The sequence below is a fragment of the Parasteatoda tepidariorum genome, chromosome 9 (genome assembly GCF_043381705.1).
Source record: "Parasteatoda tepidariorum isolate YZ-2023 chromosome 9, CAS_Ptep_4.0, whole genome shotgun sequence".
Classification (NCBI taxonomy): domain Eukaryota; kingdom Metazoa; phylum Arthropoda; class Arachnida; order Araneae; family Theridiidae; genus Parasteatoda; species Parasteatoda tepidariorum.
Window position 1 is genome coordinate 87,866,111 of NC_092212.1, and position 17,894 is coordinate 87,884,004.

Consider the following 17,894-nt stretch of genomic DNA (forward strand, 5'->3'; position numbering starts at 1 on the left):
TCTTTGCAATAATGTTAACTGTTAACCTCAACAATTTGTCATTTATGTTTTCTGCCCTTTTAAAGATGTTTATTTATGTCCTAAGTTCTGATTTGTTTTTCTCATTGGAATCTTTACGATTCAACATTTTAACATTTAAAGAATTTTACTTGTTGTGTGGACTTTTAATTAAATCAAATACGCATCATCATTTCTCTGAGTAGAAAAAACAAAAATTGATGCAGTATTATAGAATTGAACGTAATAATTGCTACTTTCCGATGTTGTTATATGGAAAATGTGAATTATGCTTTTCACTACCTCATATGAGAGCGAAAAAAGTGGTCTTACCCATCCCAATGCTCTAGAACATAACTTCAGTGAAATTCAGCAGTTCAGTTCTACTTTAAATCCCAATATCTCAATGGAAAATGCTTCATATAATTTTAGTGATAAAGAAAACTTCAACTCGACATCCTCAGCTTTTCTGAACTGGACTTATTGTTTCTATTATTTGACAGCAACGCCAAATCATGCTCTTTTTCAGATAGCCAATGTTTTTCTTTTCCTTTCTTACTTGGCGCCAGTGGGTGTTCATGGTTTACTTTTCCTTCGATCTTGTTTGATGTTGGGTTCTCTTTTCTTTGCTCTGTGGGGTTGGATTGTTCTATGTGCCTTCGATACCTTCCTCTGGAATGCAGTATTCACATTAATTAATTTCATACATGTCATTATACTTTTGTACATACTAAGACCAGTGAAATTCAATAGAAAGTTAGAAGAGATCTATAAAGAACTGTTTCAACCCCTTCGAGTTTCACGTCATCAATTTAAACGAATTGTTCATTGTATGCGGGAAATAAAGAGCTTGAAACCTAAAGATCCTTATTGTGTTGAAAATGTAACTAAGGTGGATCGCCTTTCCTTGGTTATTTCTGGCAGGTAATATTTAGGGAATAGTTCCTTATTGGCACCTGTTCACGCCAACTACTATCACCAAGGCACAGGAACATGTTTCTATTTGCAAAAAATATGTTGTGGTATGTCTAGGAGTTGGTCTCCAGGGATCTGTCCAGGCCAAATATACTACCGTTCAGCGGTACTTTCTCAAATTCAACTGTAGACAAAATGGTAGTTTCACAAAATACTTTTTCTTAAAATTTTATTTTTGCATCCCTAAAAAATCGATAAATCCATATTTTTGTGTTGATTTTTTGATATAATTTTTAATTTTCACAAATTATGCCTAAATTTTTACAAAATGGGTACCTCTCAGAAAAACCTAGACATACCCCCGGTCTCCTTCCGTGATGCTTTTTTTTTTTTTTTTAAAGTTCCGGTTGCACGGTTGTCACCAAAATTTGGTGCAGTAACTGATTCAAAAATATTTTTAATAATCAAGTAAAACTCGGTGAAATTTTTCATTCAAGATCCTGTGACAAAACTTGATAATATCTGTATCGAGGCCAGGATAGCCTGGTTGGAATGGCAGTGGGCTCATGTCTAAGAGTTCGTGGGTTCGATCCCCGCCGGCCGAAGACTCCCTGTGAAGTAAATGAGGACTGATGAAAGTTAAATCTGTTGAGTCACTATATCCTCCATGTTCCCATAACAAATGAATACCTCTGGGTGTACTGGTCCAGGAGTTTCCGTGTCTTCTGGATTGGTTCAAAATTACAAGTCTAAGGAGTTGAACATTAGTAGTCATGAACCCAAAATCGGATCTGCTGTTCAGCGACGGATATTAAATTCATTAAATAACTGTCTCAGAGCCGTGGTGGCTTATGAGATAGAGCGTTCGCCTTCCAATCAGGTAACCCAGGTTGAAATCCCAGTGATGGCTGGTCAATTCCTCTCCATGTTACGCAATTGGGGGTCAGTTTTATCAAAAATATCCGTATCAGTAACTACCTGGACTTGTGTTAAAACAATTGCCAGCTATCAGAGATAATTTGGCAACGATACAAATTAATGTTTATTCATGTTAGTAACTTAATAAACATTACAGCATGGGACAAACTTGAAAAGTGGAAATAGGGCCAACCACTATGTGTTTATTTTTAAATTTATTGTAGTATAGCAACTGAGCAATTTTATTTGCCGCCTCATTTATTTCTGGTGGCCTGAACAGGTACTAATATTGAAATAAATAAAAATCATAGTATATACTATATAGGATAAACTTAAACATGTTAAGTTTGTAGTTACCTTTGGAGAAGCCCTTACATCAGGGTTTGCACAAAACCTAGTTTTTTTTTTTTTTTTTTAAGAGCACAACCCACCTGAGTTTTCTTATATCTAAACCCAGGCTTCTTCGGGTTTTATTAGAGTTATTTTAAATATTTTTCATGATCCTAATGTGATTTTCAAATATTTATCACTTGTTTTGTTGCAATTTAAACATTGATTACGAAAGTTTTAAACTGTTTGGTTATTATTTTTATAGGATAATAACGAACAAATTGTTGCATTAAATTATTAAATTGAAAGATCCCAAAATTTTTCACTACATTAACACAGATTTAGTTACAGTTCTATTTTATTTAGGTAAAATTCAGTTACCATTGCATTTACCTACAAATTTTTTTTTAAAATTTCTATTTAACTTTTTCTCAATATAGAGTTATTTAAATGTTTGTTATTTTGTTAAATGGTTAATATTTATGTTCTGTAAGAATAATTATGATTAACAATTTTGTATTTTTAATTTTGACTGGAAACTGTTTAAGCTAATTTAGTTATTTCTGTTCTCCACATGTATTTTTATTAAATGTTACATAACAATGTAATAATTACAGGATTACTTTATATAATAAAAGAAATGCAATTTTAGTTTAGATTTTAATTTGAAAGAATAGAAATCGAGCCACGTTAATAGTCCAGAATAGCATTAAGAATGCATAATAAATAACTATTGCCAATAAATGCCTTTAAAGTTAGATAAATAATTTGTAAATTTGGTAAGTTAACTGCCATTTGCCAGTATGAAAAGATATTACTTACTATTCATACCCTACAATTCTTTTAATTCTATTGTAAATTTTATAAGTACAAAATAATTCATCACACTTATAAAATAAATCTTATATGAGTATTATAATTAAATGCTTTCAATTAATAAAACAGATTACTTAGTTGGTTTTATATTAGTTTTGTAAGTTAAGCATTGTAAGGTATAGTGTGTCTAAAATAAGAACTCCCCCAGACATTCGTCTGAACCAGTGGCCGTGACTATGGCAATGAAGTATTACTTTTTCAAGTAGGGGTGCAGGGTCACTGTTTTGGAGTGGTCTCTGGTCGGTGAGAGAAAGGGAATCTCTTTCTTCGATCTATTGTGTTAAGTCCAGAGATGATTATGCTCCAGAAAAAATACAGATTTTTTGCTGACCGCGATCGGAAAATCCAAGATCCAAAACTTTCAAGAAATCATCAATCACATCTATGTAGAAAAATTCTTGTATATTTTATTTAAAAACATTAGAACTAGAATTTTTACTTGTCATCTCTTTCATTTGTAAATATTTTTTTTCTGGTAGAATGATAAATGTGATTAGTGATAAAAGTAAACTTATACATAATTAATTTAAATTACGACACATATAATTTATTTAGAATTTCATGTTGTGAAAATATCAATGATTTAAATTTATTAAGACATTAATTTTTTGAAATGCGTCATTAAAGATTTTACCCCAAAAATTTTTGAGTTGGGCTCACAATCACCCTTGTAAGTCTTAGCGTGAAGCTACCCTCCCTAAAATGCACCATTCTTGTTTCCATAGCATCAGATTGCCTCAGACTTCGTGGCGGGAGGAGTTCTAAGCTTAGACAAACTATACTTTAATGTTCACTTATTCACAAGAATGTTATTATATACTAAAATGCTTTATTGATTTCAGACTTGTTGTTTCCCAGAATGGCCGTCCTCTACACATTGTGGACAACAAGCAATTTTTGGACTCTCCTGAATGGTTTGGAGTATGTACGAATGATACTTACCAGGTACTACCTTATGTACATTGTTATGCTGAAAAACAAAATAATAATTTATAGTTTACTCGTGAGAGCCATCTGAATTTTGAGGATTTCCCTTTTCTGTATTATGAGGGAAAATTAGCATTAAAGAATACTTTTCTATCTTTTTGACAAATTTTGTATGTTTTCTTTCAATTGTTATTTTTATTTATTTTATTTTCAATTGTTATTTTATGTATCTGTATTTTGTGATATTTAGCAACTGCTTGACCAATGAACATGAGGAATTTAGTAACGTTAACAGATTTCATTTTAAGCTGACCTGCCCCTCTCCCACTTGAATCTTTTAAAAAAATTTCCAAAAATTCTTGTCCTATATTAGGAAACTTATGTTTATAATAATGTAATCCTTAGTATTTGAATAGATGCCCCCTCTCCACCTGGCAGTCTAAGGGTGTTTATTATCACTAGAAACTATTTTACGTCTAATCATTATCAATTTGCCTAAGAGAGAGTTTCGGGTATTTTAAAAAGACTGCTAATTCAAGAAGGGAAAAAAAATTAGTAAATAAGCAATTTTAGGAGAAAGCAGAGTTTGAAAGAGCCTATCCCCGAGCTCCCTTAGGTTTTTTTATTTCAGTCATTTCTTTTTAATGAGCTCAGTTTACTTCTTGATCGCCTTTTCAGTGATTATTTATACAGAATTTTACATTGTTTAAAAAAAAAAAGCAATATTTTTAAAACAATACACAAATTATTTTTTTCGTTTCACACCTTATTTTTACCGATTTCATCAGAAATCCAAGTGACATTTCTGCAGTTGTAACTGCCATTTAAAATCCCGATAGATTTAATACGATTTTCCGACTTATTCAGTTGTTTAGTTTTGAAAATCTTCATATTTTTAATATGTTATTTCTATGAATCTCGAAGTTGAATCACACATTTAAATAATAACTTTTTAACAAGCTCTCTTTGTGCCAATGAATTACTGTAAATCCAAGTTATTTGTCTTTAAGACAGTTTTTCTATATGATTTTGAAAGTCCTGTATTTTTACTACCATATTATTACCACATGCGAGTTTCAAATCTCCCACTTAAATAACCACTTTTTGGAGCACTTTATTTCTGCTGATTTCATCATAGATCCAAGTTGTTTTTTAAGCATATTTTTTTACGGATATTGTTATGCATTCCCACATGGTTTTAAATAATTCTGATATTTTTATTACGAAGTACAAATTTTAAATCATGCATTTAAATAATTATGTATTGACATGCGTTATTCACATTGATTTCATCAAAAATATAGGTGCTTTTTTCTTTAATTAGTTTTAAGTGTTTATGAGGATCTCGTTAGTTTAACTGCAATGTTATTAGAACATGCAAGTAACTAATCACAAATTTAAATAATAACTTTTTGAAACAATGTATTTGTGCACATTTCATCATAGCATGTTGCAACATGAAAAATTCCAAAAGTGGATGCAAACGCAAAATTGTAAACTGCTTACTGTTTTAAATTTTGTGTTGCTAGAGTTATTTTTTTAGAGTAAAAGAAATTACTATTTAGCATTCACAAAACCTCTAATAATTCAATAAATAGACATATTTTAAATATATCCTACACCAAATAAATATTGAATCTTATTTTGTTCTATAACAGTTTCTTTTAAACCCTATAAGGTTATTTCAATGAAAAAATTTGTATTTATATTACTCATTGAAATATTTATTTATTTTTTTATATGTAATATTTTATTCTCTCTGTGAGCATTGCAGATTTTTTTTTTTNTTTTTTTTTTTTTTTTGTTGCTGTTAGAATTTATTTTAAAATTAGCTTTAACATTGTTTGATATAATTTAAAAAAATTCTCCAATATTTATATTTTTTTGATAAATATATTTTTGATAAAAACGAAAAAATATTTTTAAAAAAATGCAATTTTTTTCATTTTTGAATAAAATTTAATAATTAAGAGTATTTAATTTTCTGTAAATATTAAATTAACAGATAAAAACTTTAGGGCTTAACACTAATGTTTACTTAAAAATTACCATATTTGTCGTCAACATGTTTAAATGCGCATGCGGCCCTTCATTAGTCAACTTGCTTTGCAAGTGGCTCTTCACTCAAAAAGGTTGTCACCCCTTTTTTCTAGTTTTTCATTATTAACAACTTATGTTCGATTTATAATTAATTATATATGTGTGTGTGTATATATATATATATGTATATATATTAAGTTATGCTGATAGTTTTGTGTTAATGCAGCTTACTTAATATGTCTAAATTCGCAGTGTTGATCAACTTACAAATTGACCAAGATCATTGTGCAGTTCTTGTGTGACGTAAATAAAATACTAGTTCATTTAAAAGATTCTAAAATACACGTTTGAAATCACAAAAAGATTAATTTGGTTGATTTTCTTTTTTTTAAAACTAAATAAAACTTATGGTAGAAAAAGAATTGAAAAGGTGAATAAAAATGTCTAACCAAGAAGTAAATGCCTGTTAATTTAGGTTAATAATTTTCATTGTTATAGCCAAGTTGTCAATATTCATAATCAACAATTTGCAACTAAAAATATTTTAGTCATTAGAAATTTGTAAAATTATTTATATGCATTTTGATCGTTTAAAACCTACTTTTTTTAATTATTCAGCTATTTTCACTAATTCAATTTTTTTAATTTAAATATTTTAATCAATTATTGAAATGTTTTGCTTATGTATGTAAAAAAATTTAATTAATTTTTAAATCATCTGCTCGCTCATCAAGGATATTACAGGAATCCCATCAAAGGACAAAAAAAATTTTCAATACAATTAATAATACAGGTTTTATTTATAATTATCTTAGGTTATTTCTTCCAAAATAATAAACAAATTGAAGTATTATTGATATCACACTCTGTTGACAAACTTTGTGACTAATCATGAAATCTGGAAGGTATTAATAATATAGTTATCTAAGCAAAATATAGAATAGTTTCTTTCACTTCGGTTTTTCTTAATTTTTAACGTTAAATATTTTTAAAACACCTGTTTTTTTTTCTCGTTTTGTTAAGAAAGCACAGTTAAGTGGGTTGATTTTTTTTTACTGCTAATAATGCAAAGAAACAGTCTCTCTTTTGCATTTCTGAGAATATTGTAAAACAGGTATATTGCTAAAATGTTACTATAATGACTTTACAAAATCTGTGACAACTGATCAAATCAACTTAAATTCATAGATTCTACTTAAGATTGTGTCAGGTACTGGCACTAAAGATTCTTTTATGTTGATTTATTAGTTTTTATTCACTTATTAATTTTTACTAAGTTATATGTTTTATGAATTAAAATGAGGTTCCTATGGTTAGTTTTACTACCTTACATATTTATTTTAATAGTGCTAGCTTAAATGGTAATTTAATATTATTTAATCAAAATTTTACTTCACTAACAATCCATTATTTTAAAATAATGTAAATGTATGACCTGTTTATCTATTTGTTATTCAATATTAAAAAAAAACTTTTAAAAAATGCTTATCAAAGACTTAAAAAAAATTAATAATTTTTACTCTATGCATGAGGTAGTATTTAAACAAACATATTAATAACTCCTTCTGTTTAATTGTTTTTTACTTCTATTTAGCTATTATTTTAGATATTATATATATATATATATATGTAACATAAAAATATTCAATGAATTTTTTTATATTATTCCTTTTCTGTAAATCCTTTTCTTCATTTATTATTCAAAACGAAATGGTTTCTCACACTTTTAAATTCACATCCTGTCTTTTAATCTATTTTTGGTTCAAGTATGCATTAATTAAGAGTAAGAATTTTTTCCTTTGCTCTTTGTGGAAATCACATGACCTATTTAATAAACCAATTAAAATTACTAAGTTTCCCCTTATTCCCTAAAATGAAGCATTTTACAAATTTAGTTTCCCAGCTTTTATTGAGCAGCATGACGATTTAGTGTCACTCTCTCTCTTTTCCATCATCACATCATGATTAAATAAAATTAATTTGCTCTTTTTAAAATCCTGTGCCTGCTTGTTCTGCTCACATGACTGCCACCATTATATATATATTCTTAATTCTGCATCACCGAAGTCAAGCATCACTGGCTGCGGTCAGTGTGCGGGTGGGTGACCCACTTGGATCAGTCTGCGTAGGGACCGAGGGTGTGCGGTATTGGTCCTCGTTAAACTGTGCTACCGTAAAGTGCTCGACTTCGCGCGCAGGTCGTCGGGCTACCGAAGCGGGGGTGCCATCCCCTTCGCAGAGGATCAAAATTGTGATGGCATGTCTTCGGATCATCCTCCGGGATGTTTCCCAGACCGTCGCCAATAGCCCATTGTGCAGCTCTAGTGCGACGTAAATTAACAATAACAACAACAATAACAATAATAATAATTCTGCTATCTTTATACCTGTAACCTGAGAAACCCTTTATTTCAGGTGTCTATAACTGCTCTAGAGGAAAGCCAGGTTCTTGTGTGGCACAGAGATAAGCTAAAATTGTCTATTTGCAATGATTCTTTTCTCCAAGCTGTGTTTGACAATATTTTGGGTAAAGATGTTGTGAAAAAGTTATTGCTTGTATCAGAGACATCTTGCAATGGGAATGGATTTTATGTGTGTGAAGACGTCGTTGCGGAGACTACTAAGCTACTTGCCAAAAGTAAAAACAAACCGGGGCAAACAGGTTTAAGTGTACTTCTTTCTCGACAAGTGAAAAGTAAGATTTGTTCTTTTTTCTCTGCAGCTTCTAACTATTTTAAGCAGGGCCTTTTGGTCTGTAAATTTTATTGCAATTTATAAAGCATAATGCTTTTAAAAAGTGCTTTCAGGTGCTTATTTTTGGTTTTCATTTTTTATAAGCCCTTAAAAGGTGCTCTTTTCATTAGACGTTTTAAAAAAATGCTTAATTTTTCCCTTTTGAAAATGGAATTTTTTCTTTTTTTTGTTGATTTTCACCATGTATTATGCAAAAGCGTGCTTTTCACTATCCATTCAACCACAATCCATTTCGGCGTACTGTCGGTCCATAGCCTATGAAAGCGGTAATTATTTTACATGTTTGATGAAATACTTATGAGTCCACATGTGCATCTACTTAGCTGGGATCATTGAGATTATTGTTGCACCTTGATGGGCAACTCTGTTGCATTTTGCAAGCTATTCTCCAATTTCAGACATTTTATAATGTCTAATATAATCAAGAAAAAGAAAGGAAGTCAGAAAATAGTTATTTTATCATGATCATGTTAAGTCTTTAAAAATTATTTTGCATTTTGGTAGTGTATATAGTGCATTTTTTTGAGTGCTTGAAAAGTTCTTAAAAGGTGCTTATTTTTTGTTGAAAAATATGGCTACGCACCCTGATGAATCATTTTTTAGATAATGAATAAAATCATATATCATATAATAAAATGATATATTGTTTTTTATATAATGAATGAAAATATTTAAGAGTTGTAAACGTTATTGCCGAAGCTTATCCCAAATTATAAACTTAATTATTTAAAGTATTGGAAAACTTTAAAAAATACATTTATCCACTTCGAAATACTTAGAAATTTAGACATGAGAAAAATATCCTTTTAATTGTTCTTCTTTATAATTAGTCCCTAGAAGTAATTGTCCATACCAAGGTGTTTTCTTTGGGTTTTTTTAACATCTATTTACTAGATTGTGCTGTCTTAAATGGCAAAGGTACAGGTTTTGGCAAACAGTTTATGATGTCTCGTTTACTCTAATTAAGTGAAATTTATTTGGTTCATTGCTACTGCTATAAAAAATTTATCATCTTAAATTTACTGAATGTTTAATTAAGTGTCTTAGGACTGTAATCAGAACGAATGTTTGTGATTCTAAAAAATAAAAAAGTTATAATATTTGTGACAATAGAAAAAAAATGCAGTTCGAGTCTCTATAATTCGAGTTTCCTGTAAATTCGAGCTAGTGAGAAAAAAAATCAGGCTTGTTCCAAAATGATGAACACTTATGCAACGCGTGTAACACTTACTATGGCAGGTTTTTATTTATGTAATCTTCTACATTTTGTAATCTTCTCCTGGTTTAATTGAAATTCTCCTGGTTTTTGTACATTTTAGAAAATTTCCTAAAATTGAGTAAGTTTTCTAAAAAGTCCCTATTAAAATAGAATTTTTGTACGGATTATTTCTTGCTTGAATAATTAAATAATTATTACTAATACATAATGAACCAAACCTCAAAAAATCATTTAAAACTTTTTATTGTTCGAAAATTTTCAGTTTATTTTTATTCCGAGCTATCTTTTTAAATTAATTAAAAAATCTTTTAACTATCTTTGATTAATTAAATGCCAATTAATATTCGAAATTGTGATGAATCATAATACATAACATTTCAAGTATGTTTCATGTCAATCATAACTAGAAAATATTGCAGATTTTCTATTTTGATGACAATAAATATCCCTGAAATTCCCTATGTATAAAATGTTTAGTACATTTTGCAACAATTATCATGAAATTAATATTATTTTGAAAATCCACTGGATTTTTTCCTATCCATGTTGGCAGCTTTGAATGTAATATATTTTTCAATTAAATACTGAAATTGCTTTTTCCCATTTATTTAAATATTTATTAAGTTTTATGTTCTTGAAAATTCGAGGTAAACTCGATTCTCTTGACCTCGAATTATCGAGACTCTTCTGTATATGAAATAGAATAAATATTATTTTTCAAGGAAATGACTGGTGCAATCTGGTGAACATCCTCCAACTGTGCCTCCTAATATCTGTTTTTAAATGGTTCAGTGGTTATAAATATTTTCTGAGGGATCTGTTTATGATAAAATAATTAGTTTCTCCCGAGCATTTACATTAGCTTATAAATAGTTAATTTATTGATTAACATTATATCTTTACATAGACCATTTTCTTTTTAGTGTCCATCCTTGTAAAAATGTTCATCTTAGTTATTTTGTGTTGTTATATATTAATTTTCAGTGAATTAAATAAAAAAATCAAGACATCACCAACCAATATTTGAGTTGAAAATAAGCCTTTTAATATCTTCTAATATTTTTAGTATATTTCATAATATTAGCTTTGTCGCATGTTAGCGAATTTTCCTTTTTAAATCTAGAAATCTCTTCACGCGAATGACAATTTCTAATAAGCAGTAAATGGCTGAGGGACGTCACAGGACGAGAACCTATCAACGAATGCCAGATTTTTTCTCCTCGGTTTTCAAATTTCGACGCTGAGTGTGTAGCAGTCAGTTCATTTTTTGGGGGGGTTCTCGAAGAGGGTCGGCCTGATGGCCTTGATCATTGATGGATCCATCAATCAGATAAGTACCCCATTTCAATTAAAATTTTAATTTTTTATTTAATTTGCTGGAAACTGATATATAACAGTGTCAAATGAAATCAACTAGATAACCCTTTGCTAACTTTGAAAATTGATAGGTGATGAAGTATCAATTTATGTGTAAGACGATATAGTGAAAATAAAAATTTAATCTTTTTCAGATCGAGAAACCAACGTTTGGACGCTTGCCAAAAAAGGACACGGAGATGTCGATGCTGAAACTTCAGTTTGAGGACTGCCTCTTAGTCATTTGATGTCTTTTTTTTTTCTTTTCTTTTGTTTGAGAAACTAGGTCATATGCATGAATAGTATTCTCTAGGGCTACTCTCTATATTTATGAGATTTTATAGATGTTATTTGAATCGAATGTATTTTTAATGTGCTAATTTATTTCTAACCTAGCATGAATCTCATAATATTGTAGATATATTTTTTATATATAGAGCTTTGCATTTATTTATATGTCTATACAGTCAAACCTCTTATTGCAGATAACATTATTGAAGAGCATATTTGAATATCATGTTTAGCGACATTTTGAAAACCTCCATCTTCAGTGTTTTTGGTCTCTTTAATCCCTTATTTATCTAATTATTAAAAAATTATTAGAAATGTGCTCAATGTTTTTGTCCCATAAAATAATTTTATTATTTAATATTTTTTCTTATACTATGTAGATATTATATTTTTTATTTATTTATATTTAAAAAAAAAATTAATATTCAAAATTTATTTTAATTTGGGACTTACATTACAAGACTTTCCTTAAACCACATTATAAGATTTCAGTTAAAGTTTTAGCATTTAATACTTTGTTTTATAACTAATTGAAATTGTCAATGGATTTTAAAGACTTACTTTCAAAATTGATATAGATAGAAAGCTGAAAATTTAAAATAAAACAGAGGAATTATAAAATGGTACCTTTAAATGAAATATCAACTAAATAATTCCATAGCTGATGTTAAACTTTAGATAATCATGTGTTGTCAACTAGTAATGATAAACTTATTACAGGGACAGATAAGTCCTGTTGAAAATTTTGTTCTTTTTCAATGTCAAGTGGAAATAATATTAGTGTGTCTTAAGAGTTCCACCAGTGCATAAAGGGTTAAAAATGCTTTTTCTTCATTGTTTGGTGCTTAGTTTTTTTTTTTTTTTTTTCAATGACCTTTTTTTTTAAAATGTACTTATTTTTGGCAACTAGCAGTCATTATCTGCATATTTATAAAAATACAGTAAATTTATATATTTGTTATAAATATATTTGTTGTTAATTTTTATATTTTTTTTTTAGTTTATTTTCTGAAAATATGAAACGCTTGTGATCATTTTTTTTTATCTTAAATAATTTACCTCAAAAAATTCTTTTTAAACTTTTAAGAATGTAATGTTTATGCATGTATTACTATCTTTGGTAGATATACTTAATGATTCACATAACTCTATACAACACTAAACTGCCCGTTTCAAGACATGCCTTTTAAAGATTGCTACTGTATCATAATTTGAGAAAAAACTCTGAACATGCTGTGTTAAATCTTTAAATATATCAGTATTCTGGGGGGGGGATTATTTTATCATTGTAAATGCTTTCAAAGTAACTCATTTTGAGAAATTCACTAAAATGTTCTCAACATGTTTATTCAGTGAAGCTCTTCAATTGCCTGCAAAAATATTCTGCTGATTCACATGAAGCAGCTAAAATGTTGTGATTAAATGTGTGATTTAGATGTCTTGAGTCCTATTTTTTTTTTTTTTGCTATNTTTTTTTTTTTTTTTTTTTTTTTTTTTTTTTTTTTTTTTTGCTATCAAATATTTTGTCATCAGTATTTTTTAGAATTTTCTTTTCAATACACATAGTAATTATGAAATAACTTTGTCCTTTTGAGAATACCATTCTAGAAAACAGAATGAAGTTTTGTATAAAGAGTGTGTGCTCAAGAATAGTAATGAAATCAAGAATAATAAAGAATAACTTTACTCTATGTCATTCTAAAAAACAAAATTTTGTAAGAAAAGTTTGTCATCAAGAATAATGGAATCTATATCTAGCTCTCATTGTTACAAGGCATTTTTCAAACCATCTTTTTTTTATTAAGATCTTAAACCTTGTGTTTAAAATTTATTATTAATTAAGCTCCAACTAAAAATATTTGTTTGAGCAAAATTTTTTATCAGGAATAGTGAATGCATTCAAATACTGTGCTGCCTTGTTACAAAACACATTCTCTAAAGCTGAATTGTTGATACCTCCAAACTTTTTAAAATACTGTGCTGCTGGTTTTCATGCTAAAAATGACATTAAAACTCAATTTTGAGATTTTTAGTTTAAAAATCAGTTTTTACTAAGAAAAAGTATTTGTTGCCGTAGTAACTGTAACATGACGCATCAACTTCAACCCTATTCTTTTGTGCATACACTTTTATACAATATGGGAAGGGGATGAAATGTTATTTTCCAGTATATAAAGTTGAACTAAACTTGGGTTAATCCGAATAGCTTCTGTCACATTATAAATGTAAAAAATATTCATTTTGTAACTAAAAGAAATGCTCATTCAAATTACAATCGAGATGTGTGGATTTTAATTCAAGTGGGGATGATGAAAAATTTTAAACAATTCTATTAAAAAGTACAAATGAATAGTTCTAAAAAATTTGATGATTGAGTGCATAAGGAAAAGTATGACTTTCTCCTAAATAAGACTTTCAATCAACTGTGATTCGCTTTCATTTGAGTAAAGATCAGCGCTTTGTCACAACATATGAAATATTACTGAGATTTAAATTAATTGGTTCATTATACAGTGGGTTATGCCTGTATCAATTACAATCAGAGTTTTTGGAGTGTTAGCTTTGGTGGTTCATAACATATCTGCCAACATTGGTGAAATAAAAATGAGTTAAGACATCATGCATAATCATATAAGTCAAAAAGAGAAATTCGGAGCCATCAAGGCTCTTAAACTATTCACTAAACATACTGCAGTAGCACCATCTGTTGAGGAATAAGAGAAGTATTTTTGCCATCAGCGGATATTTTATCAGGAAAATAAATTTTCTTAAAATTTCTTCAACAAATACAGAGAAATTTGAATTTGAGAATATATGGGTATACAAGAGTCTTTGTTAGAAAACAGGAGACTTAGCAGGTTTGTCATAATAACTATTAAGACTGAAAGAAAAATCAATAAGATTATCGTTAATACTTATCTTTTTTCTCTTCTTGTTTCAATGTTAATTATTTTTTCATGTTTTATTTCAAATTTTGTGTTTTTTTTTTCATAATTAAATTATTTTAACTGATTGGTCTAGTTTTTCTTTTTTGGTGCTCCTCACACTATTGCATTGATATGACTATATTATACAATATCAGAAAGCATTCATTTTTATTTACATGAGTTGATAAAAAGATTTATCTTTTCACTCTTAAATTTTTTAATTAAGTAATTTTTTTTTTTAATTTTAATTTTTTTTCATAATTTTGATTTTATTAATAAATTATTATTTTAAATAATTATTTCTTATAATTTTTTATTTTAATTTTGTATGTTCTTTTCTTGTTTTCTGTCTGTAATTATATTTATATGCTTTGCAGCAGAATGTATTGAGCCGCACCATCTTCAGAAGTCAAAATTTGCCTGCAGTCAGGCAGAGAACTATTATTAAAAAAATAAGGTTTACCCAAATATATGCGTTGAAAAATTTTAATTCACAAATTTGTAGACAAAAATTTAATGCATGTTGTTTAATTTCAATTTGAAACACATGAAACTTAAAAAGTAAAATGGAGATTATCTGTTTATCAAAATTGCTAAGCTGATAAAATTAGGCAGATTAAATTAAAGTTTCTTTTTCAATGAACACTAGTTGAAATACATCATTCCAGACCCCCGAGGCAAAATCGCAGCAACTGTCGCAGAACGTTACAGAGTTCGTGCAGAAAGATGTTTTCTTTAACTAAGTGAAAAAGAAAAACCATTACCAAAACTTCTTAAAAACAATTGTTGCTCAATGATGTTTTATTAATGAAAGGTATCAGTTATTTATTTTTTTTTTACTCTTTCTGTTCCTTAGACCTAAAATAATCAGTTCATTTTTATAGAAATTATTGATTATTCTAGCTATTTGAGTTAGGCAGCATAAATTGATAGATAAACATTTCAATTTTTAATTAGATTTTGAAATGTAAACTATTTGCATTTTTTTTATTTATTTAGTGTATCTTTCAATTTAAATAATTAGTTACGTGATTAATTGGGAGGATTAGTTAATGATTAGCTTTACTAAAGGTAAAGAAAAAGAGATTTAACCAAAGAAAGTATTTAGAGTGAGAAAACAATCAAGATTTAATTTCTGTTTTGTGCAATTGTGTTTAATTTTATATGTTTAATAATTATTAAAAAGACATAGTGTATTTTTTTTTAATGAATAAAGTCATCATGTTTTTGTGTACGTGATTGTTTATTTGAATTCACTTGTTTTTAAGCTAGAAATTAAAATAATCAGCAGAATAAGCAAACAGTTGTGTCTAGTGAACCCAGGGCCAGATTGACCATTAAGCTAATTAAACACGTGTCCACAAAGCACCAATGAAAGAAGAAGAAAAAATTTTCTTGAATTTTTGTGTGGTTATTTTAATTTGATTATATGTTCTTACAAGCATTCATGGTTTGAACTACAATGCTATTCAGAATTGCCACTCCACAGGGAAAACATGGAAAATACAGGGAATTTAAAAATCACCTAAAATAACAGGGAAAATGCAGGGATTTTTGTTTCTTATTTTTGCCTTTTAAAAAATGGGGGCCACTCAAAGCGTAATCTATGGGATATTTTAATTATGATATTTCAGCTATACTAAACTATTTCATTTACTATAGCATTATTTAAATATGTTCAGCTGTTTTTCCAGCAATTAAAACAAATAAATATAATTAGCCCACTATAGCTCAAGCAAGAGCACAGTAATTGTTGTGTTTCCTCTTAATATATTGTGTATAATATGTACAGGGAATTTTTTTTTCAAGATTTGAATGGCAACTCTGCTATTGTTTTACATTTATTTCAATCCCGCGAGGGGAGAAAAAGTTGTGTGTTGCCGGTATCCCATCAAAAAATGACCAAGCCTTTTTCTTAACAGACGATCACTTACATAGTCGGTGAATACCTGAGATCTGACATACAAAACTAGAGCAGGGAAGTAACTTTGCGTAAACAAGGGTAAGTAACTGATTTTCCACACCAGGGGCTTAAATGTTTGTATTTGAATAAATATTTTCTTGGATGCAAAACCTGAGAAATAAATTTTTTTGCACCGCTGGTATATTAAATTTCACAATTATTAGAAATTATTTCCTAACCATCACTAGATAGCACCACTACACTTAGATTATGTCTTTCTTGGAGAAAAATATAAAGTTTTCAATGCATTTTTTCTTTACTTCAAAAAAAATTTTTTTTTACTTAGTAAAATACAAAATTTTTTTGAAATATAATACTTAAATTTGTTGTTTCTAAGCTCTTTTTGACCTACAAATTTTTCCCCAATAAAGATTCCAAAGAAAAGTATTAAATTTTTACATTTAATTTTCCTGGTTTCAGAGTGAGACCACTGTGCTCCTAGAACGTACGATGTTCCCACCAACGCATGTCCTCTTTCACTCAGGGGCCGAGCGGTATCGCCGGTCCAAACACTCTGTTAAGCGTGGAGGTAGCGGGTTCGAATCCCGCCGTAACCCTGGATGTATTCTTTGTGATGTCTTTCTCTGAATTGTTCTATCTGTATTTTCTACTTGACAATGACTTATAAGCCTATATTGAGCACACAAGTCAGCAAATGTATGTAATTTCAATAAAATAAATCAATCTTTCACTCATTCAGATAGTGAAGTAGATCAAAATTTATAAGGGTTTTTCGTTAGCATGGGGCTTATGTCTATTTTTATTGAAAATAAAGTTCCTGACTCCTGCAAGAATTACTTTTTACGTATTTCGCTTTATCTCTGGAAGTTGCTAAGGGAAGCAAAAAGTTTTAGCACAAAATTATAAAATTCATTTATCCGAATATAATTCCATGTAAAATAATTATTATAATTTATTTTATCTAGCGAAGGAATTCGAATTATGAAGTATTACATTGTTAAGTGTGTAGTCGAAAATTACATACTTTAAAATGGTGTAAAAATTTGTATATGTTACCGGTAAAGTATGAAACGCCGACATTGTATAGAATGCCGGATTTTTTAGGCAAAGTATGAAATGTGAGAATTATTACATACTTTCCCTAGGTATTGCATATAATGCCTAGGCATTCTATATAATGCCGGGTGCTATTTAGGCAAAGTATGAAATAAACGTCCTGATGAGGTTATTATGTAAATGGTGTGCATGTTACTGTGAATGACCGAAATCGGTGGTTGTTGACTTTCACCGGTGAATGTTGACAATCACATAATCGCTTTGGTGAATGTCCGAAATATTTATTACATCCGATTTGATATTAATTTATTCCTGGAAATAATTACATTTATTCTATATTTTAATACTTACTGACGATTGATTA

The 17,894-nt window shown here is 28.8% G+C and overlaps 1 protein-coding gene across 1 annotated transcript; it reads left to right on the top strand.

The window, feature by feature from the left end:
• Nucleotides 1-42: 42 nt before the first annotated feature.
• On the top strand, nt 43-13,059 carry LOC107445746 (popeye domain-containing protein 3). Its single transcript, XM_043055135.2, has 4 exons — nt 43-921; nt 3,879-3,981; nt 8,419-8,698; nt 11,488-13,059. The coding sequence occupies exons 1-4, from the start codon at nt 287-289 to the stop codon at nt 11,556-11,558; spliced, it is 1,089 nt and encodes a 362-aa protein (XP_042911069.1). The 5' UTR covers nt 43-286; the 3' UTR covers nt 11,559-13,059.
• Nucleotides 13,060-17,894: the final 4,835 nt, after the last annotated feature.

What these genes read in the sequence shown, in the direction of transcription:
- LOC107445746 (XM_043055135.2), top strand. Translation starts at nt 287, where the DNA reads ATGCTTTTCACTACCTCATATGAGAGCGAAAAAAGTGGTCTTACCCAT. An exon ending in GTACGAATGATACTTACCAG is followed by an intron (nt 3,982 to 8,418) that starts GTACTACCTTAT and finishes CCTTTATTTCAG; the next exon opens with GTGTCTATAACTGCTCTAGA. An exon ending in TCTTTCTCGACAAGTGAAAA is followed by an intron (nt 8,699 to 11,487) that starts GTAAGATTTGTT and finishes AATCTTTTTCAG; the next exon opens with ATCGAGAAACCAACGTTTGG.